At 43.1% G+C, this 22,807-nt stretch overlaps 3 protein-coding genes across 3 annotated transcripts; 2 read left to right on the top strand and 1 right to left on the bottom strand.

The window, feature by feature from the left end:
- The first annotated feature begins 625 nt into the window (after positions 1-625).
- LOC116298818 (uncharacterized) lies at positions 626-5,252 on the top strand. Its single transcript, XM_089029188.1, has 4 exons — positions 626-1,120; positions 1,346-1,945; positions 2,309-2,836; positions 3,605-5,252. Exons 1-4 carry the CDS (start codon positions 862-864, stop codon positions 5,188-5,190), a joined length of 2,973 nt encoding a protein of 990 aa, XP_088885314.1. The 5' UTR covers positions 626-861; the 3' UTR covers positions 5,191-5,252.
- Positions 5,253-12,276: 7,024 nt separating this feature from the next.
- LOC116298814 (uncharacterized) lies at positions 12,277-17,614 on the top strand. The gene is made up of 6 exons (XM_031707376.2): positions 12,277-12,360; positions 12,545-12,791; positions 13,021-13,686; positions 14,170-14,442; positions 15,455-15,979; positions 17,159-17,614. Exons 2-6 carry the CDS (start codon positions 12,554-12,556, stop codon positions 17,497-17,499), a joined length of 2,043 nt encoding a protein of 680 aa, XP_031563236.2. The 5' UTR covers positions 12,277-12,360; positions 12,545-12,553; the 3' UTR covers positions 17,500-17,614.
- A 631-nt stretch (positions 17,615-18,245) lies between these two features.
- On the bottom strand, positions 18,246-20,913 carry LOC116298815 (interferon regulatory factor 1). Its single transcript, XM_031707377.2, has 5 exons — positions 20,760-20,913; positions 19,526-20,012; positions 19,397-19,452; positions 18,933-19,044; positions 18,246-18,823 (listed from the first exon to the last, which is right to left on the bottom strand). Exons 2-5 carry the CDS (start codon positions 19,911-19,913, stop codon positions 18,768-18,770), a joined length of 612 nt encoding a protein of 203 aa, XP_031563237.1. The 5' UTR covers positions 19,914-20,012; positions 20,760-20,913; the 3' UTR covers positions 18,246-18,767.
- Positions 20,914-22,807: the final 1,894 nt, after the last annotated feature.

A 22,807-nucleotide genomic window follows, 5' to 3' on the forward strand; every position in this document is an offset into this window, starting at 1 on the left:
TGTTAAGGAGATACTGTCAATCTGGAAGTTTATTTTAAATTGGCTGAAGCAGAGAAACAGGATTATGCGGAGATGTAAAGTAATGAAAATTGTGTAGTTCCAGAAATTATCCTCCGAAGAGGCTGATATACTCCCTTTAAGGGATTTTCTTTTTGCAATACAGGCTCTTTTATCTGCAAAAGAAGTTCATTCTTTACTGTCAAATCAGAGAGCGCTGTTGTTGCTGTCTTGTCAGCGTATATTCAAGTAGCACATCGACTCTCGACCTAAAGTTGAATGATGCTTGCAAAACCTTTCATTTGAACGTAAAGAGATATGAAATGAAAGCTGTAATAAATAATATTGGTAAATTTTCTGAAACACAGCAAGAGTCCGGACGAGGAACACGACGCTGATCATCGCTGTCTCATCGCTGTTGAAGCGGTTACGCTTCGGTAATACGAACCTAAGGCGAGATTTTATTGGATTGCTGATTGGTTCCGAAAATTACGGCTTACTGCCGATTGGTTACGACATTTCTTTTGTTACTTATTGACTCTCTGAGGCAGTAGCCACAAAATTAGTTTCCGTCATGGCTTCCGGTCCTCCTACTCCTTTGGCATATTTTAGCATGAAAAGGGAAAGGAGAGGTCTGTCTAGCAAGAGAGCATATGTAACTTATTTATGCTCTCTTGTTAAACGGAGATATTCCCCTGGAATGTTCTGTTATTTTAAGCCCGTATTACATGCTTCAACATAGTCCCCACTTCCCGCGAGAGAACATGGACTGGTAACTAATACGCTAACACGTTTTATTTAAGTTGACACTCATACTAATCGCCTGGCATATCACGGTGTCATCACACAGGCACATTTACGACGATGGCTTCGTTTAAGCCTGGCTCAATGTGTAACAAGGATCCAGAGTCTAATAACAAGCGGTTTACTCATCAAAATGGCTTTGTTTTAGTCTCATTTGTCCTTCATTTGTTGGTTGGTTTGTCAGTTGTTGTCGTGTTCATCACTTTGAACCAACGACTCGCTGCTGTTGAGAGAGAACTCGATGACCACAAGACGCAGCTTAAAACTCTAAACCAACATGCAGTCAAGAACGTGGAGACTACTGTTAGAACTGACAGAGGTAATGTAATTGTTAGACATCAACCAATAGTTCTTTTATCAATACTTTTCATGGATTATCAATGGATTTTATTAGCAGTATTAATATGTTGAAGTTGTTAATTTATATATTAAAAAAAGATTCTCTCGAAGGTGGGTGGGAAATATGATAGGACAATGTTCGAGCCAAATATGCCTGACCCACTCGTTGACCCAGTTCCGTTTTTAATCACAAATTCTTTTTAAGGTTTCAACAGAGCAGAAAACATCAAGTCACGGCAGTCCCATCTGCGAGTAAGACGTTCTGTTATTGACAAGAATGTTTCTCGCGTTACCATGGAAACAGTTCGTTCAGAAATCCAACAGGTTTTCTTGAACATGACCGCTTCTCAGTTCTGTCATCCACCAAACAAAGTTTGTATTCCAGGAAAACAAGGATCGAAGGGTGTCCGGGGGAAGCGTGGTCCCAAAGGTGCTCAAGGTCCAATGGGACCCCCTGGCAAGTACGGTAGACAAGGTTTGAGAGGACCCCCTGGAATGAAGGGACAGAAAGGAAAATGTGGTCTTTCTGAGCAGGTTTCTGAACCTACCGTTTTTGTTTCCCCGTCAACCCTCACAGTCCATCAGAACCAGAATGTTACATTTTACTGCAATGCACACGGCAATCCAAAACCAAGTGTAACTTGGAAGAAAGTGTCTGGTCAACTTGATGCTAGTAAAACATACACGGATCAGTCAGGGTTATTACAGATATTCACAGTTGATAGTAATGATACCGATAGTTATGTCTGTACTGCGAAGAGTGTTCTAGGAGAAGCATCGAAAAATGTAAAGTTATTTGTTCAAGGTAACACAAGAAAATAACTTCAGATTCATTTGTAATTGCTTCCTTGTTAAACTATCTAATATCTAAATACCTCCCTACCTTTCTACCTCCCTACCTCCCTACCTCCCTACCTCCCTACCTGCCTACCTGCCTACCTCCCTACCTCCCTACCTCCCTACCTCCCTACCTCCCTACCTCCCTACCTCCCTACCTCCCTACCTTCCCTACCTCCCTACCTCCCTACCTCCCTACCTCCCTACCAACTTACATACCCGCCTACTTACCTACCCACCCATGCCTAACTGCGTACCTTCTTATTTACCTAACTACTTACCTACCTTACAAAGAAAAAACATATAAAATATCTCAATTGTACATTCTTAGGTTTCAAAGCCAAGTTCACCAATCTCGGCGCAACAGGTCGTCTTGGTCCAACATCTATTGGTAGTCATTACAATTGTCAAAGTCATTATGGACAGGTTACTTTATCATCTGGTATACAAATATGGAAAGTACCACTTACTGGTTCGTATAAAATAGAAGCTGTTGGTGCTAGCGGTGGCTATGACAATAAACAGAATTCCCGCCTTTACCGTGGACGGGGTGCTCGTATGATTGGTACATTTCAACTTCTAGAAGGAGAATTAATCAAAATACTCGTGGGACAAGAGGGTGGAATTAATACTGTATCCAGCTCTTCTGGTGGAGGAGGAGGTAGCTTTGTTGTTAGAAATGACAGCTCCCCCCTGATCATTGCTGGTGGAGGTGCTGGAATCAAATTTGCTACACGACGATACTCTAGTGCTGATGCTAATGTGACCACATCTGGTAATCATGGACATGGAGGAACTGAGTGGGCAGGAGGACGTGACGGCCAAGGCGCCAGAGTTGATATATCATCAGACAATTCAGGTACGGGAAAGATTACAAGAGAGTATCATTGTTAATTTGTGAAACCACCAAAAACCAAGGACTGCGAGCGATGGTTGAAGGGCTTCAAGGCTTTATCCCACACATTTCTAATATCCACTAAAACTTAAAATCTAAACCCCTGCTTTTAGACGTTTGCATAAACACTATGTTATTATTTTAATCTACGATCGGCGAATAAAATAGTGAGACCCCTATGTTTAATATATATCTAATCTCATGAAAATCAGTATTTGTAAAATGTTGCAGCAAAATTCATTACGATATTCTGAAAAAAGTTTATTTCGGTTGGAATTGGGTTTCCTGGGTTGTCCAGATCTCAACCTTTTCCCGTGTACCGTGGCTTCCACTATTTCCAACTATTAAGGGTCCTCCGCGGTCCTTGAGGAGGTGGTTTGTGATTTTGTAACTATCGGTTCAGTATTTCTCGAGGGTAGTGGTTCTATGGTGGTGGTTGTTAGTAACTATCTGTTGATTATTTCTAGGGGGGTGGTGGTGGTGGTGGTTTGTAACTATCAGTTGATTATTTCTAGTGGGTGGTGGTTTGTAACTATCAGTTGATTATTTCTAGTGGGTGGTGGTTTGTAACTATCAGTTGATTATTTCTAGGGGGTGGGGGTGGTGGTGGTTTGTAACTATCTGTTGATTATTTCTAGGGGGTAAAGGTGGTGGTGGTTTGTAACTATCTGTTGATTAATTGTAGGGGTTGATGGTGGTGGTGGTTTGTAACTATCTTTTGACTATTTCTAGGGGGTGCTGGTGGAGGCTTTTACTCGTCTGGCGGTACTACTGTAAAGGGACTTGAAGGAATTGTATTCTCTGTCAGGGAGCATGGCGAAGGATTTCTTCAAGGAGGAGCTGGCGGAAGATCATTTGATGAATTAGTATCTGGTGGCTTTGGTGGAGGTGGGGGGGCTCCTGAAGGAGGCTTTACCACTGGAGGAGATGGAGGAGGAGGCTTTACTACTGGAGGAGATGGAGGAGGAGGTAATACTGGAGGAGGAGGCTTTACTACTGGAGGAGATGGAGGAGGAGGCTTTACTACTGGAGGAGGAGGCTTCACTACTGGAGGAGATGGAGGAGGAGGCTTTACTACTGGAGGAGGAGGCTTTACTATTGGAGGAGATGGAGGAGGAGGAGGCTTTACTACTGGAGGAGATGGAGGAGGAGGCTTTACTACTGGAGGAGGAGGCTTCACTACTGGAGGAGATGGAGGAGGCTTTACTACTGGAGGAGATGGAGGAGGAGGCTTTACTACTGGAGGAGGAGGCTTCACTACTGGAGGAGATGGAGGAGGCTTTACTACTGGAGGAGATGGAGGAGGAGGCTTTACTACTGGAGGAGGAGGCTTCACTACTGGAGGAAATGGAGGAGGAGTCTTTACTACTGGAGGAGATGGAGGAGGAGGCTTCACTACTGGAGGAGATGGAGGAGGAGGCTTTACTACTGGAGGAGGAGGCTTTACTACTGGAGGAGGAGGCTTCACTACTGAAGGAGATGGAGGAGGAGGCTTTACTACTGGAGGAGATGGAGGAGGAGGCTTCACTACTGGAGGAGATGGAGGAGGAGGCTTTACTACTGGAGGAGATGGAGGAGGAGGCTTTACTACTGGAGGAGATGGAGGTGGAGGCTTTACTATTGGAGGAGGAGGCTTTACTATTGGAGGAAGAGGCTTTACTACTGGAGGAGGAGGAGGCTTCACTACTGGAGGAGATGGAGGAGGAGGCTTTACTACTGGAGGAGGAGGCTTCACTACTGGAGGAGATGGAGGAGGCTTTACTACTGGAGGAGATGGAGGAGGAGGCTTTACTACTGGAGGAGGAGGCTTCACTACTGGAGGAGATGGAGGAGGAGGCTTTACTACTGGAGGAGATGGAGGAGGAGGCTTCACTACTGGAGGAGATGGAGAAGGAGGCTTTACTACTGGAGGAGATGGAGGAGGAGGCTTTACTACTGGAGGAGATGGAGGTGGAGGCTTTACTATTGGAGGAGGAGGCTTTACTACTGGAGGAAGAGGCTTTACTACTGGAGGAGGAGGAGGCTTCACTACTGGAGGAGATGGAGGAGGAGGCTTTACTACTGGAGGAGATGGAGGAGGAGGCTTTACTACCGCAGGAGGAGCAGTAGGAGGAGGAGGCAGAAGAAGACGTAGATCGCTCACTACTGGCGGATCAGGAGCAGGAGGAGGAGGAGGATACTCTGGGGGTGCGAGTGGGGATAGCAGCTTTGATTCCTCTGGGGGTGGTGGAGGGTCGTTTAACATTGGAACAGATCAAAATAACACTTGTTGCTATAACGACAAGGGGCATGGATACGTTATTGTAACTCGTATTTGAGAGAAAAAAGACTATAAATGTAAGCAGTTATTATGTTAATCAAGATCATTATTTAATCTTCATTTTATGTTTATCATTATTTATCCACTACTGTTTTCTCATCTTCTTAACTACGTCACGGTGTTTCTTCAGTTTCAGAAGTGACTAAACGTACCCTGATTTTTGTGTGTGTACCGATTTTAAATTGACCTTTCAACAGTGGCGTAGAGATCGAGGAGGGTTGAAGTTGCCCCCAGCCCCTCCCCCCCCCCCCGAATCCCCACTCTTACTTACCCCCACCCCCTACTCTTACTAACCCCCTCCCCCTCCCCCCACTCTTACTAAAGTTGTAGTAAAGGCGGGAAACTCTAAAGATAGTCTTTTGCAACCCACTTCCCAACCTTCCCTCTTCCCCTAACCTTGTTAAGACCTCTACGCAGCTACTTTTTATAGTGATCTGCCAGATGACAAATCTAATATCGAGAATTGACCTTACTATTGACCGGGAACGTTAGGGAAGGTATTTGAGACGCAGAATAATGAAACGTATATCTAAGTTTACATCAACAATGAGGTGTATTTGTTACTTAGAAAGTTATTACAGATGCGATATGTGTTTCATCAAGCAAACTTTTTATCCGGAAAAAAAACCCGAGCTCCAGACGGGATTTAAACCCGTGAGATTCTGTTTGCTAGTCATCTCCCCCATTCGTATGCGGAAATTTATTGATGAAAACTAATAGACAAAAGAGGGCTCTTGTGTGACAGAGTCAAAAGACACTATTTTGGACAGTAATTATTTAGTCATAAATCTATATTTTTAATTAGGAATGCCTCGTGTACACATAGGAATGTAATTCTTTAGTTAACTGTTTGCGTGGAAAATGCGTAAGCAAGAAATAATTTCCGTACGTAATTACATTACAGTGAGTCATGCCTAGGTTTGGCGCTTGTTTACGTAAGTTCGTGTTTGGGACATCCTGTTTGCGCCTAGGGCGTGCAACATTGCATAGGATGTGTAAGGTCTTAAGAATGCAGGTTTTTCCATAAAAATAGGCCCAAACTAAGCTTAAATCAGTGTAGTAAAAGTTCTTGAAGACGTTGCACATATCAAGACAAGGAATTCTCTACGATGTAAAGTTGTGTGAATTTTTCAATAAATTCTTTTGTCAAAACCACTTGCAATCTGATTCATAGCTGAGCGCCTTGCCGCCGGTTACATTTTTGGTGTCAGAAGTGGGATTGCAAGAAAGTTGACATTAGTAGTTATTGATTATTTACAAACGGGAACGAGACTGAAATCATGGCAGAAGAAGCTGTGGCTGCACTCACAGAGCAATTGGCTGCACTCAAGGCACAGCTGGATGGCATGCAGGCTGAAGGAGGACCCCCTGCCCAACCTGTTCCTGCACCAGTGGTAAAAGTGACAGTGCCAAGGGAGAAGAAGCTGAGGAAGTATGCTGGTGGCAGAGACGACAAAGTGCTTGAAGACTGGATAGCGGATGCACAGAGGTCTGTGGCTGCCCAGAAGTTAACTGATCAAGAGGCGGTGGATTTCCTGTACCATAGCTTAGAAGGTGCGGCTCGAGATGAAGTTCGACTAAGGCCTGTGGATGACTGGATAGACCCGGATGGCTTCTTCAGGATTCTAAGAGACGTCTTCGGGGAGAAGCTCACCAAGACCCAGCTTCTCCAGAGGTTTTTCGCCAGAAAACAAGGTGACAGGGAGCCCATCCAGGACTTTGCCCATGCCCTGATGTCAATGGCGGAGCACATAACCAGAGTACACGTAGGAGCCCTGGAAAACAAGGACCAGAACCTCAGAGACACATTCGTTGAGAACTTGCGTGACAACCTGTTGCGCAGGGATCTCAAGCGCTATATCAGAGAACATCCCGAGAAGACCTTCAACGAGGTGAGGCAAGAGGCCTATCGTAGCTCGGAAGACACAGATAGAGGAGCACATCGCCATGCAGCGGCCAAGGAGGTGTTGGTGGAGAGCAACCAAGTAAATGCCATCCAAGAGCTTGCAGCAGGACAGAAGGCCCTGGTGGAGAGGCTCATGCAGCAACAAAAATTGCTGGATGAGCAGCAGAAGCTGCTAACCCAACTTACCATGAAGTTAGCAAGCCCATCACCACCACGAAGTCCCCCACGTGGTCCGAGGAGATGTTACAACTGCCACGAGCTTGGACATCTTCGGCCGAACTGCCCAAAGCCCCTGAAAGACAAGGCACCAGCAGCACCACAGAAGGAGTCAAACTCCAGCTCTCCACGGCAGTGAGCCACACCGTGGAGAGGAACTGTAGTGGCTCTAATTCTCTTTTTCAGAACGAAAAGTTTGTCGGGACAAGTCCCACAGTGGTGGCGAGGATTGGCGGAGTACCTGTGAAAAGCTTAGTGGATACGGGCTCCATGGTTACCCTCATCACCGAGTCGTTCTACAGGGAAAAGCTACAGCCAACCCTAGGAGACCTACACCCTGAAACAAGATTACTGCAGCTGCGAGGAGCTAACGGTTTGGACATCCCTTACATTGGATATATCGTCGCTGCAGTAGAGATCGGAGGAGTGGTGGTCCCTGGGTGCGGCATCTTCATCACGAAGGACACAGCAGCCACTACAGTCATGCAGAGGAGGGTACCTGGCCTACTGGGAACCAACGTTCTTGGGCAGGTGCCCCAATACCAACAGATCCTGCAAGATGAAGAGAAGAAGAGTAAACGTAAAACTGGGTTCGTGAAAGTAGCCGGCTCAGACAAAGTCTGGGTCCCTGCTTTCACAGAATCTGATATCTTGGTCACAGGCCCATCATGGGGCACTGATGCTGTGATCGAACCCCTTGGTGTACCAGTAGAAGGAAACCTCACCGTGGCCAGTACTCTCGTGGATACTACCAAGACGTGTTACTATGTCAGAGTTGCCAACCAGACGGCAAAGGACATATGGCTAAAGCCGAGGACGCGGATTGGAATTGTGCGAGAGGGAGAGATGGTCAAGAGAGGAGAGCAGTTGGAGTTCCTACACGAGAATAACATGGTGACAGTGTGCTGTAACCTTAGTGCTGACCCTCAGATGCCACCCCAACGGGAAGCTGTGGGCAAAGTACGTTGGCAAAGGATACAGACACCCCCTCACGGGATTACCCTGGAACATTTCCCCGGGACGGAACTTCAGAGGGAGAAAGCTCTCCAGATGTTCGAAAGAAATGAAGAGGTGTTCGCTTCATGTAAGGAGGACCTTGGCTGTACAAAGACAACATATCATCGCATCTACACAGACGATGATGTGCCTGTCACAGAGCGTTACAGAAGGATTCCTCCAAACCAATACCAGGAGGTGCAACAGCATCTACAAGACTTGCTAGAAAAAGGAGTGATATGTCCAAGTGAGAGTAACTATGCCTCCCCAATAGTGCTTGTACGAAAGAAGTCTGGAGCCTTGAGGATGTGCGTCGACTACCGGAAGCTGAACCAGAAAACCAAGCGTGATCAGTACCCCCTACCAAGGATAGAGGAATCACTGGAGGCACTGCGTGGCGCAAAGTACTTTTCCACCATAGATCTGGCATCAGCCTACAATCAAGTTGAAGTCCATCCTGATGATCAGCACAAGACTGCGTTCACAACGCCCATGGGTTTGTTTCAGTACACTCGGATGCCGTTTGGACTACAGAATGCCCCAGCGACCTTCCAAAGGTTGATGCAAGGAGTCTTCCGAGAGGACATACTTCGCACCCTGATGGTCTACCTGGACGACATCATAGTCTTCTCATCCACCATTGAAGAACATCTTGAGCGGTTGGAAACGGTATTCAGTAAGCTGAAGCATCATGGATTAAAGGTTGAACCAACCAAGTGTCAACTCTTCAGAGATCGGGTGTCCTACCTGGGGCACGTGGTCTCTGCTGACGGTGTCGAGACAGACCCCGAAAAGACAAAGGCAGTTAACGAGTGGCCAGTCCCCCAGACAGTGCGCGATCTGCGATCATTCCTTGGTTTCGCGTCTTACTACAAAAGATTTGTCCCCAAGTTCGCTCAAGTGGCAGGTCCGCTGCACAAGTTAGTTGCTGAGCTCGGGAGCGGAGGAAGTAACAAGACCACCCGGAAGCAGATTGGCGTACTGTGGACAGAAGAGTGCCAAAAGAGCTTCAACAAGTTAAAGAATCTACTAACCTCAGCACCAGTGCTGGCCTACCCGGACTACACCAAGCCCTTCATCCTAGAGACGGATGCATCCAACGAAGGATTGGGAGCCGTGCTGTCCCAAGAACAGGACGGAAGAGTCAAAGTGATCGCTTATGCCAGCCGAGGCCTGAGAGGTGGAGAGCGAAACATGGAGAACTACTCATCGAGGAAGCTGGAACTACTAGCCTTGAAGTGGGCTGTATGTGAGAAGTTCAGGGAGTACCTGCTGGGATCGAAGTTTGTCGTCTACACAGACAACAACCCGCTGACATACCTACAGTCAAAGAGTAAGCTGAAAGCTGTGGAGCAGAGGTGGGCTGCAGAGTTAGCAAACTTCAACTTCACCATCAAGTATCGCCCTGGACGTCACAATCAGAATGCAGATGCTCTAAGTCGCATCAACCGAGATGAAGAACCAACCACAGTTGAAGTAAGAAGTACCCTAGCCTACTCTACCAATACTACAGACCTACCAGAAGAGGTACGTCAACATTTGATGGTATCAGCAGCATTCATAAGCAACACAGAGACAAGTGCGCTGGAGGAGCAAGCAACCTCATTCCCAACCACACCTCTCACAGAGATCCAACGACTACAGCAGGAGGACCCAGGTATCAGTCGTCTCCTCCACTACCGAAACCTTGGACGTCGGCCAAGTAAAAGGCAAAGCCAACAAGAGACAAGGGATACAAGGAAGTTGCTTAGTCACTGGAACAGGATTGAGGAAAGCCATGGAGTTCTCTACCGCCGTACAGGAGTCGGACAGGGAAGTGAGCTTCGGTTACTGCTACTCCCCACATCAATGAAATCACAAGTACTGAAGGGTGCGCACGATCAATGTGGACATCAAGGACAAGACAGGACAGAACAGCTCTTGAGGAAAAGATGTTGGTGGCCCGGTATGCAAGGAGATGTGAAGCAATGGATCTCAAATTGTGAAAGATGTGTCATTGCCAAAGGATCCTACCTTCCAGTCAAGACGCCGATGGGCAGCCTACTAGCTACTAGGCCATTGGAAGTGCTAGCGATGGATTTTACCTTGCTTGAGCCTGCAACAGATGGAAGAGAAAATGTCCTCGTGTTAACAGATGTGTTCACAAAGTTTACAATTGCTGTACCTACCCGTGATCAGAAAGCGACAACCGTAGTCAAGACCCTGATTAAAGAATGGTTCCTTGTGTATGGAATCCCCCAAAGACTACACTCTGACCAAGGCAAGTCATTTGAGGCAGAACTAGTCAAGGAGTTGTGTGCAGTGTATGGAATTAAGAAGTCAAGGACAACCCCCTATCATCCTCAAGGAAATGGGCAGTGCGAAAGATTCAACCGTACACTACATGAGCTTCTAAGAACTCTACCAGCAGAAAAGAAAAGAAGGTGGCCTGAACACCTGAAAGAGTTATGTTACGCCTATAATGCTACGCCACATGCAACGATTAGATACTCACCCTTCTACCTGATGTTTGGTAGAGATGCAAAGCTACCTCTGGACATTCTACTTCCTGATGATGACAGACAAGTGACAGTAGACAACCAGCAATGGATTACCAAGCACCAGACTCGTCTACGAGAAGCTTATACCACTGTGACACAAAACTTGAAGGAAGCTGCTACCATCAGAAAGAAGATCCATGACCAGAAGAGCAGAGCACTGGCCGAACCACTACAAGTTGGAGAGCGAGTACTCCTTCGCAACCGTAAAGTCAGAGGAAGAAACAAGATTCAAGATAAATGGGACAACCAAGTGTACAAAATCGTCGAACGAAGAGACAACAATACATATGTCGTTGAAAGAGCTGATGGACATGGAGGAGATAAAGTTGTTAGTCAAGGAGAAATGCAAGTGTGTCCAAGACCAATGCTGGAGATACGAGGACGACACAGGCAAGCTGACAGGTCTAGACAAACATGTACTGCATCGCCAGAATCATCAGATGAAGAAGATGACATTGGAGGAATGACAATCGCCTTTCAACCAATGACAGAACCAGCTGAACCTGATGATGATGATGATAGTGACGATGCGTCTGAGGAAGAACTGGCTGCACCTGTACTCCGACGTTCCACAAGGACAACGGCAGGCCAACACAGCAACCTCTATAATCTTCCAAGATCCGCACTTCAGCACTGACGAGTCCACCTGCGTATCATTGTTCCTGAATTTGCTCGAGGACGAAGCAAACAAAAAGGAGGGGCAAGTGTGACAGAGTCAAAAGACACTATTTTGGACAGTAATTATTTAGTCATAAATCTATATTTTTAATTAGGAATGCCTCGTGTACACATAGGAATGTAATTCTTTAGTTAACTGTTTGCGTGGAAAATGCGTAAGCAAGAAATAATTTCCGTACGTAATTACATTACAGTGAGTCATGCCTAGGTTTGGCGCTTGTTTACGTAAGTTCGTGTTTGGGACATCCTGTTTGCGCCTAGGGCGTGCAACATTGCATAGGATGTGTAAGGTCTTAAGAATGCAGGTTTTTCCATAAAAATAGGCCCAAACTAAGCTTAAATCAGTGTAGTAAAAGTTCTTGAAGACGTTGCACATATCAAGACAAGGAATTCTCTACGATGTAAAGTTGTGTGAATTTTTCAATAAATTCTTTTGTCAAAACCACTTGCAATCTGATTCATAGCTGAGCGCCTTGCCGCCGGTTACACTTGGGACCAGAAATATTATTGATAGGAAAATATTCTTTTGCAGGGGCGGCGGAACCGGGGAGGCCCGGGGGGCACTTGCTCCCCCCACCAAATTGTTTGGGGGGGGCCAGGCCCCCCCCAAAAAATATTGGTTCTTAGTCATTGTTTTACGGCGCATGGGTCTGCAATCAAACAAAACATTGTCATTATCACATAGCGTTAAATATAATCTTCAGTGCCCCCCCCCCAAAGGTTTTTAGCTTCCGCCGCCCCTGTTTTGGGATCCTCTCTGCTTATATATTTTAAAGGGTTTGCGTGGTCTTCATATCACAGAATCTACTGTTTGCTTCCAAGGAATTCCAAGGTAAAGAAAGAGAAGAGATATGTTTTCACGTAGTATAAACAGTTTTTGGAAATATTTTCATGGACAGATATAAACGTGTATGAACACATTTTAACCAAACGGACGACTCAGCATGATGACTGGCATTTAATGCGTCATCAAAGTAACATACTCATAGTTTTACGACTCGATGGTTTTGTTTAAGCCTGGCCCAATGTGTAACAAGGATCCAGTAGAGTCTAATAACAAGCGGGTTACTCATCAAAATGGCTTTGTTTTAGTCTCATTTGTCCTTTATCTGTTGGTTGGTTTGTCAGTTGTTGTCGTGTTCATCACTTTGAACCAACGACTCGCTGCTGTTGAGAGAGAACTCGATGACCACAAGACGCAGCTTAAAACTCTAAACCAACATGCAGTCAAGAACGTGGAGACTACTGTTAGAACTGACAGAGGTAATGTAATTGTTAGACATCAACCAATAGTTCTTTTATCAATACTTTTCATGGATTATCAATGGATTTTATTAGCAGTATTAATATGTTGAAGTTGTTAATTTATATATTAATAAAAAGATTATCTCAAAGGTGGATATGAAATATAATAGGACAATGTTCGAGCCAAATATGCCTGACCCACTCGTTGACCCGATAATTCCGTTTCTAATCACAAATTCTTTTCAAGGTTTCAACAGAGCAGAAAACATCAAGTCACGGCAGTCCCATCTGCGAGTAAGACGTTCTGTTATTGACAAGAATGTCTCTCGCGTTACTGTGGAAGCAGTTCGTTCAGAAATCCAACAGGTTCTCTCGAACATGACTGCTTCTCATTTCTGTCATCCACCAAACAAAGTTTGTATTCAAGGAAGACCAGGAAAAAAAGGATCAAAGGGTGTCCGGGGGAAGCGTGGTAAAAGAGGATTTAGAGGACGCAAAGGTGCTCAAGGTCCAATGGGAACCCCTGGCAAGTACGGTAAACAAGGTTTGAGAGGACCCCCTGGAATGAATGGACAGAAAGGAGACACTGGTCTTCCCGGTCCGAAAGGCTTGCCGGGACCAAAAGGGGAACCAGGAGAGCAGGTTTCTGAGCCAACCGTTTTTGTTTCCCCGTCAACTCTCACACTTCACCAGAACCAGAATGCTACATTTCACTGCAATGCACACGGCAATCCAAAACCAAGACTAACCTGGAAGAAAGTGTCTGGTCAACTTGAAGCTAGTAAAACATACACGGATCAGTCAGGGTTATTACAGATATTCACAGTTGATAGTAATGATACCGATAGTTATGTCTGTACTGCGAAGAGTGTTCTAGGAGAAGCATCGAAAGGTGTGAAGTTATTTGTTCAAGGTAACACGAAAAACAACTCAATAATTCATTTGTAATTGCTTCCTTAAATTATTCTCCCTACCTGCCTACCTGCCTACCTGCCTACCTGCCTACCTCCCTACCTCCCTACCTCCCTACCTCCCTACCTCCCTACCTCCCTACCTCCCTACCTCCCTACTTCGTGTTCCAGCCTAAAATGTTCAGAACATCGAATATAATCCTCCAATCATGAAGAAGCTTCTAGCATTAATCATTTGAAATGTTGGCGCTAGCGGCTATTTGGACCAATCAGCATCGAGGAAAAGCGGTCGATTTGAGCCTCAGACAGTTATGAACGAAATCGTGGAGCTCTGGGTACGAGTGTACCTTGCTCGCAGGGTTTTGTTAATTAATTCACGTCGTGCCATTTCTACTCTTCTCCATACAAAACGAAATTTCTACCCTGGGTTAAAGTTATACCCTATTATACACTATTAAATAAAACAAGTATTCATGTCTTTGTAGTTTCTCCGCAGTTCTTGTCGACACCTGATTCATTTCTAAGGATTAAACATGGAAAAACAGTAAGATTGACATGTAAAGCGAGTGGGTACCCTTTGCCAGTGATCACGTGGTCTAGGCTCACCGGGGATCTTTCTCCAAAAAGAAGTCAACAAGTCAACGGTACTTTGATTATAAGAAGGTTCCAGTTGAGCGATAGTGTGACTTATAAGTGCAGTGCAGTCAATTCCGTTGGTGAAGCGACAGCTTATACAACGTTAATTATATATTATCAAGGTAATTATACCGTTGCTATCTGTGCAAAAATTATTAGGTTCCCTGAAGTAGTTATACTTTTGGTTTTCAAATTGGCCAAGCTCACCAATTTCATCTTTAGTATCAGTTATATACAGGAACGTAGCGAGATCTCGCTTATACTGGGGCTATGTACCATTTTCCCGCCAAATCCACCGGAATCCCGCATGAATTAATTAAATTTTAAAAATACTTTTTCTTGGGGGGGAAGGGGGTGGGGGGAGCACGTGCCCCCTTGCCTCCCCCTACGGATATAGAAATTCAAGTCTGGCGAGTGGAACTCTTCAACGATGAAAAAACTAGAAGAGGCCCACCAGGCCAAAAAAATATATTAAGGACATATCGTCTGGTAAAAACAGATTACTCGTTTGAAAATTATTTAATCGAAGTTAAGAATTTTGAACACAGAAAAGCATTAACCAAGTTGAGAATTAGTAATCACGACCTTGAAATCGAAAAGGGGAGACATTCAAGGGAGTACAAAAAAACAGAAGAAAGGAGATGCTTCCATTGCCCAGATAGTGTAGAAGATGAGAAGCACTTCCTTCTTCACTGTACATTATATTCAAATCTAAGGGAAGAACTCTTCAAGAACATAAATAACATAAACAATGATTCTCTTTTGTTAAATGAGAACGAGCTGTTTCTGCTATTTATGAGTCCGCCCAAAATGTTAGCAGTTGCAGTAGCAAAATATCTCCACAACTGCTTATTATAAAAAGATCACATACAATGCAGAATTAATATAGTATGTGGTCTTCTTACCCAGACTAGGCTAAAATAGTAATCGAACTAAATAGGTTAAATAGGTGAACCATTATAACATAAGAAAAACTACTATAAATCAACAATTATAGCCTTCATACGTTAATGTTTATTCGGGTAAAATGTCAATGTATTTTTTTAATACTCGATACAGAATAAAAAAGTCTGTCTGTCTGTCTGCCTCTACGCCAGTGCTTATATATCAAATGTCACAAATGTGCATGCTTAGCTTTCAGAGCCACGTTCTCCAATCTTGGTGCAATAGGTCGTCTTGGCCCAAAATCTATTGGTAGTCATTACAATGGTCAAAGTCATTATGGACAGGTTGCTTTATCGTCTGGCATACAAATATGGAAAGTACCACTTACTGGTTCGTATAGAATAGAAGCTGTTGGTGCTAGCGGTGGCTATGACACTGGACAGAATTCCCGCCTTTACCGTGGACGGGGTGCTCGTATGATTGGTACATTTCAACTTCTAGAAGGAGAACTAATCAAAATACTCGTGGGACAAGAGGGTGGAATAAATATTGTATCCAGCTCTTCTGGTGGAGGAGGAGGTAGCTTTGTTGTTAGAAATGACAGCTCCCCCCTGATCATTGCTGGTGGAGGAGCTGGTATCGAATCAGCTACACAACGACACTCCCGAGGGGATGCTAGTGTGTCCATATCTGGTAATCAGGGACATGGAGGAAGAGAGTGGGCAGGAGGACGTGATGGTCAAGGCGCTAAAAATGCTGACTCGGACAATTCAGGTAGGAGGAAAAAACACTTAAGAAAAACGTTTGTAGAGAGAAAACAATTCCAGAGTACACTTTTGTGAGACTAAGGTAGAGTGCAAACCATCAAATAGCCATCAAATAGTACTATAATTAGTCCTCAAGGGCGAGAGAGCTAAGTTGGTGGTTTGTAATTATCTGTTGATTATTTCTAGGGGGGTGGTGGTGGTGGTGGTTTGTAACTATCAGTTGATTATTTCTAGTGGGTGGTGGTTTGTAACTATCAGTTGATTATTTCTAGGGGGTGGTGGTTTGTAACTATCAGTTGATTATTTCTAGTGGGTGGTGGTTTGTAACTATCAGTTGATTATTTCTAGGGGGTGGGGGTGGTGGTGGTTTGTAACTATCAGTTGATTATTTCTAGGGGGTGGGGGTGGTGGTGGTTTGTAACTATCTGTTGATTATTTCTAGGGGGGTGGTGGTGGTGGTGGTTTGTAACTATCAGTTGATTATTTCTAGTGGGTGGTGGTTTGTAACTATCAGTTGATTATTTCTAGGGGGTGGGGGTGGTGGTGGTTTGTAACTATCAGTTGATTATTTCTAGTGGGTGGTGGTTTGTAACTATCAGTTGATTATTTCTAGGGGGTGGGGGTGGTGGTGGTTTGTAACTATCAGTTGATTATTTCTAGGGGGGTGGTGGTGGTGGTTTGTAACTATCTGTTGATTATTTCTAGTGGGTGGTGGTTTGTAACTATCAGTTGATTATTTCTAGGGGGTGGTGGTTTGTAACTATCAGTTGATTATTTCTAGGGGGTGGGGGTGGTGGTGGTTTGTAACTATCAGTTGATTATTTCTAGGGGGGGTGGTTTGTAACTATCTGTTGATTATTTCTAGGGGGTGGGGGTGGTGGTGGTTTGTAACTATCTGTTGATTATTTCTAGTGGGTGGTGGTTTGTAACTATCTGTTGATTATTTCTAGGGGGTGGGGGGTGGTGGTGGTTTGTAACTATCTGTTGATTATTTCTAGGGGGTGGGGGTGGTGGTGGTTTGTAACTATCTGTTGATTATTTCTAGGGGGGTGGGGGTGGTGGTGGTTTGTAACTATCTGTTGATTATTTCTAGGGGGTGGGGGTGGTGGTGGTTTGTAACTATCTGTTGATTATAGTCTAGGGGGGTTGTGGTGGTGGTTTGTAACTATCTGTTGATTATTTCTAGGGGGTGGTGGTGGTGGCTTTTACTCGTCTGGCCGCAGCAGTACTCGCTTCGGAGGATCTCAAGGCACAGGCGGAGAGGGAGGCAAGGGATTCCTACAAGGAGGAGCTGGAGGAAGATCTTATACGAACACAGTACCCGGCGGTTTTGGAGGAGGTGGAGGTGCTTATGGGGGTGGTGGTGGAGCAGCAGGAGGAGGAGGATACTCTGGGGGTGCTAGTGGGGATAACAACTCTGATTCCTCTGGGGGTGGTGGAGGGTCGTTTAACATTGGAACAGATCAAAGTAACACTTGTTGCTATAACGACAAGGGGCATGGATACGTTATTGTAACTAGTATTTGATAAGAAATATTTGATACCAAAACAATTGCCCTTTCAAGCGCGACATTTGCTCAGTCGTCACCTATTAAGCAAGTTTGTAATAGCGTTTAATTAAAAAACAAATTCTTAACAACTACTAATGTTTTCAGCGTCGGTATTTCATTTATCTTCATTAACCAGAACCACGACAAGCTAACAAGCGAACAAACCAAGACGTAAACAAGGTCCTGAATCTCTGATCTAAACGAAGAACAGTGCTTCTAAAAAGTTGTAAAATGACGGGCCTTTTTTTGCGCTAAAGAAGTTGAATTTCCCACCCAAATCTTCAATATATCTCAGTATTTTATAAATCGATTGTGTATTTGTCATTTCGTGATTGACGAAGACAAAGTACAAAATAACAAAATAAAAATTTGAACTTTTCTCCAAAATTTGCCTATTTTGCTGCAATTTAGGGATAAATTAGGGTTCTGGGACTGTGTTTCAAAAATTAGAGGTAAATGACGCCTATATGTTGCCATCTCATCTTCTTAAACTAATCCATCACAGTATGTCGTCAGGTTCAAAGTGACTAAACCTACCCTGAGTATTGTACTGGTCTAGTTGCACTGATATCAAAATCAACATAAACAAAAACTACTAGTCATGGTGAGCTGCCTGCATGGTGACAAATGTAATATCGACAATCAAGGGTCGATATTTTCAAGTTATTTCCATTATCAATACTGTGTTCTTTTACTTTTACTTTTTCTTTATTTCTTTGTACATATTGTATCAAGTACTTTATTTGATTATTTCGCATATGGTTTATTATTGATATCATACAAGACAATCTCATATTGGCGGCCGAGTACGTTAGGGTGCTTTGCTAGATTGGCTTTCAATTACTATACGTCATTGGTTTGTTATTAATAAGTGATATACAAAATAGGGTAAAACAATATCTTAGCTTGCTCGATTATTGTGAAGGTATTCTACAGCTAATTCTTTAAAAACTGTTAATGAACCTTTTTAAAGCTTTTAATGAGCTATACATACGAACTAGCCATCTCGGGGTGGAGGATGGGACTGGGGGCGAGTGTAAATACTAAGCAATAAAGAAGTACCACCATAAATATCTCCGATATGGCTATTGTAGCTGTGGGAGTCTTAACCGTGTTAACTTGACAATTACTCGTACCACATCGCATATGACAGGTCAGGCTACTAAGCTACGAGCTACACCCCTAACAAGTAACTGTCTGTCTGTCTTCCTTCGCGTCACGTGACAAGAAGAGGTCTTAAATTTCTTAGCAGGCCTCGACAAGTGATGATGCGTGCCACCCAAACGGCTGGTATATATGACCTGAAAAAATTAATATTTTGATAATATTATATTATTAGCCTTACAAGCCCACCAATCACGAAGAAGGCATGAAGTAACTTGATATAAAGAAAAAGGCGGGAAATCTAACCTCTTTCAAGCAAGCGTTTCATCTGTGCCATCCCATCATGTTCAGCTTGTTCTGTTGTGTGTTTGATGACAAGAGGCGACCAGGAGAAGTCATCTTCCATCTGGTCTACGATCTGGATTCAAAAACATCAACTATTAATACTGCAAATTGTCAAAGAGTTTTGCGAAATAATTTCAAGTTCATGTTGAACAACATCAACGAAAGAGAGAGAGAGAGAGAAAAAAAAAAAAAAAAAAAAAAAAGGAAAAAAGAAAAGAGAAAAGGAAAAAAAGATCACGGTCGCACCGGCTTGAATCACGCATAGATCGATGTGATGTATTGATAATGCGGTCCATTTTAAAAACAAGTCTTGATATGAACATCGCTACTTCTATTTGCACATTACAAGTGGGTATCCCGAGGGAAATTAGTCATAGACGCGGGACGAGACGTCTCGTAGATACATACGGTAAATGTCTTCTTACCTCGATAATCTCTCGATCCAGTGGTGCCAGATCGGTTTTCAATCGCTTGCGAGTTTCTAAAACAAAAAAAACATCATCTTTAATATATCAGGTTCCTGTAAACCGTTTTTTTTTAGTTCATGTACTTACCTTTTATTTTTCGTGTTTTTGTCTTCATCACTTTATCATGTTTCATTCGATACACTTTTCTTGCCTTGTCTCCTCTTCCTTCACTTTCTTCTCTGATCAGCTCGATTTCTGGTAGCGCGTTCAAGGCACATCTAAAATTCGTCTTCCATCGTTTTGCAAGTTCTCCGTCCACTTCTTGCTCATCAGGTTTATACTTTCCCGTATACGCGGCCCATTCCTTGAACACCTTCAGGTCTCTTTCCCTATTCCAGGTTTGCCGCGAGCCATGTGTCCATGACACTTCGAACTTTCCTTCTTCTCTGTCAATCCATCTCATTCCTGGGAATTCAGATTTGTCCAACTTCTCTTTGATCCACAGGCGCATTGGAAGTCTTCTGGGTACACGCATACTTATGTTGAACTGGTTTCAGATATCTTGGATGCGTTATTAGTCTTGTATTCTCCGGCTAGTAGCCTTAATCTTGATAGATCAACGTATTTTCTGCAACTGAATTCACAGAAATACAAACAACGTATTAAAAATGCTAGAAAAGTCGAAACACGATTCCAAGAATTAAGCCTATTATTATATTTAATTACGTGACTGAACCTCAGGAACTCGTTTTTGCGTATCGTTCCGCTCCTGTTGACTTCTTGTTGTTCTTGGAACTCGGATTGCCATTCAGTTTTCCTTTAGATGAAATTTTCTTTTCTTTTTTCCGGCAATAGATTTTTGCGAAAATAATTCAATTCGGTGTCAGCTATGGAATATTATAGATGCATATGAAGTGATGACGTTTTAGATCATTGACTGGCTCATTTTAAAGTGCAGAAAATGCGAGCCCAAAAAAAGCTTTATCCTTGGCACCTTACGTTTACTCTATGGTCAAACCGTAGCTAGCAAGCTAAGCCGAGAAGGGCTTAAATATCCAGCCAGTATCGGCAAAAGCGAAGAAAGAATATTCCTATATGTCGTTGTGTTGTTCCTCGGAGTTTGTATAGCGTTGCAACAGTGTACCAGGAGCTGCGGTGTAGCTGCAGTTTCGAACTGGCTTTCAGTCACTACAGCAAGGAATAGCTATGAACTCAGTGAGTAAGAAATTCAAAACCCCTCCTGTCCAACTGATTCTCGCTGATCATGATCGGCGCGTATGGATGCAGGTTAGTTTGACTGTATAAGGTCTGTAAGGTCAATCTGGCCGATTTATTTGCAGTCTTTGCAGAAGAACTTCTAGCTGTTCAATGATTAACTTACCTTATAAAGTAATGTCAATTTTGGACTTCTGCAAGGCTGTGCTCGATTACAGTTTCTAGGAATTTATTCGACTGTTCGAAGAAGTATTTTCTTGTATTATCTTGTTCTCGTGTTGACTGGACTGATGTGAACTGAATCTTTGTCTGTTGTTTTGGTTTATAACATTTCCCACTACTGTATCGGGGATTCCCCCTAGCATCATTGGTCTCTGATTGGTTTACGCCGTTGCTGTCACAAATTATTTTCAGTTTGTTGAGGCCAACAATATTTATTAATGTAAAATATCCAACCACCCTTTTCCAGCTTTTCGTTGTTGTTATTTTCCAGTTCAGATCTACAATGGCCCAGGTCTGTCTTTGAACGCAGTTTTTGCTGTTGAAAATTTAACATACCAGGTTTTTGATTTCGGTCATATTATTTTTCTTAATTGAAACAATGCTTTGAATCTTGGCATAAAAATACACCCTCTCGACGCCAAGGATTATGTCTCTAGATAAGAATGAAGTTTCCTGATTAATTAAAAATATTAATTTAAGGAAATAATATTTTGCCTCTAGTTTAAAAATATTTGCTTATCGAGCGCTTTTTCGGGGCTTCCCCTCATGCATCCCAGTAATTTCCCCGAATGCCACGTTGATTGGATAAATAATCGAATACCTCTCAGCGATAATAATCTCTGCCATACATTGTAGAATGTTCCTTTGATCTGTTAGAGTAATGTTTTTTTCAAATATCACCTTTTTCGTTTCTTAGATATTCCTCTTCACCAAAAAAGTCATCAAAAGTAGAAAGATTATTAAAAGGAACCTACATTAAAGGTTAAAAGGAAGGTGATCAAAGGCTTATTCTTATTCAGAGCCGGCCGTGAATATTAAATCAGTAGGATAAATGAGAAGATTTAATGCTCTTTCCTTATTAATATGCCTCTTAGTGAGGCTCATCACAGCCTGTATTTCATCTCCCGCCTGGGTCAGTTGGTTTGATAAATATTTCCTTTAAATCTTGACGTACGTGTAGTGACTGAACTACGGAGTTCAATAATCACTGGTTTTTTTGCCTGCATTCGAAAAAACCCATGCCACGGAGTTATGGATATATTTACAGCATTTTCATCTCTGTTCTATAAAGGGGAAAGAATCTGAAGCAAGGTTCGGCTTGGTTTAATTTGACCTCATGAAAGCACAAGTCTTAGAACCAGCTGTGTTTAATGGATAAAAACCCCCGCGTTACGACCCGTCGTTGTGTTCTTGATGATTGCCTTTTTTAATACAACTGGTGCTGAACCATAAATACCCTGGCAATATTGACCCTTGTGAAGTAGCGAAACTTCCCTGAAATTTTGCCACCTTTTAAGTTTCCATTTGAGGCAGATTTTACCTGAAGTATAATCATTATGTAATCTGTTGTGTGCATCAATAGCCACGCCGACCACCAGGGGAATCCCCTAACCCAAGCATTCCAGTTTATTTTTTCATTTGAAAGACATACACATTTCATAAATATGTGCACTTATCAAAAGCAATAAACCAACTTTTTTGATATGGCAGGGACAAATCCCGTGACCCTAATTTTAAATATACCAAACATTTAATGAAAATGCATTCATGCGTTTCAGTGTCAGACGACTCTCAAAATCAACATCTAAATATAGATTTCCGAGAAATGCTTAATACATACGATATCATGAAGCATAAATTATTTTGAACTGTTGAATAATTTATTGTTTAACAAACCGTATTTATAAGTTTTTTTGTTGACATGAAAATCTATCCTAAGTGCACGAAAATACTAGTAGGAATAAATGTTAATGCGTGTTTGAGATGAGGGGATCACAGAATTAGAACGTACTGATCGGCTGCAATTTATCATTATTTATTTATTTTCTATTATGATTATTTATTTTATATATTTTGCTGCTATGAACAGTCCTTATAGAGATCGCCACACGCCGAGGGGTTTTCCCCCAACGCTTCTACTAAGACACCTCAGTCCTGTTTGTTTTGTCTGGAGGTTTTATCCTTATAATGCACAACTATCTTCTTTTCCCT

Source organism: Actinia tenebrosa, unplaced genomic scaffold, assembly GCF_029948245.1.
Source record: "Actinia tenebrosa isolate PJP-AT-01 unplaced genomic scaffold, QUT_ActTen_1.0 PGA_scaffold13__45_contigs__length_12533684, whole genome shotgun sequence".
Lineage (NCBI taxonomy): Eukaryota > Metazoa > Cnidaria > Anthozoa > Actiniaria > Actiniidae > Actinia > Actinia tenebrosa.

Bases quoted from the DNA above. Each gene is read 5' to 3' on its own strand.
- LOC116298818 (XM_089029188.1), top strand. From the start codon at position 862: ATGGCTTCGTTTAAGCCTGGCTCAATGTGTAACAAGGATCCAGAGTCT. The intron at 1,946-2,308 runs GTAACACAAGAA...GTACATTCTTAG, and splicing joins TGTAAAGTTATTTGTTCAAG to GTTTCAAAGCCAAGTTCACC. The intron at 2,837-3,604 runs GTACGGGAAAGA...GACTATTTCTAG, and splicing joins TATATCATCAGACAATTCAG to GGGGTGCTGGTGGAGGCTTT.
- LOC116298814 (XM_031707376.2), top strand. From the start codon at position 12,554: ATGTGTAACAAGGATCCAGTAGAGTCTAATAACAAGCGGGTTACTCAT. The intron at 12,792-13,020 runs GTAATGTAATTG...ATTCTTTTCAAG, and splicing joins TACTGTTAGAACTGACAGAG to GTTTCAACAGAGCAGAAAAC. The intron at 13,687-14,169 runs GTAACACGAAAA...ATGTCTTTGTAG, and splicing joins TGTGAAGTTATTTGTTCAAG to TTTCTCCGCAGTTCTTGTCG.
- LOC116298815 (XM_031707377.2), bottom strand. From the start codon at position 19,913: ATGCGTGTACCCAGAAGACTTCCAATGCGCCTGTGGATCAAAGAGAAG. The intron at 19,453-19,525 runs GTAAGTACATGA...TTTTTGTTTTAG, and splicing joins AAAAACACGAAAAATAAAAG to AAACTCGCAAGCGATTGAAA. The intron at 19,045-19,396 runs GTAAGAAGACAT...TTTTGAATCCAG, and splicing joins TGGATCGAGAGATTATCGAG to ATCGTAGACCAGATGGAAGA.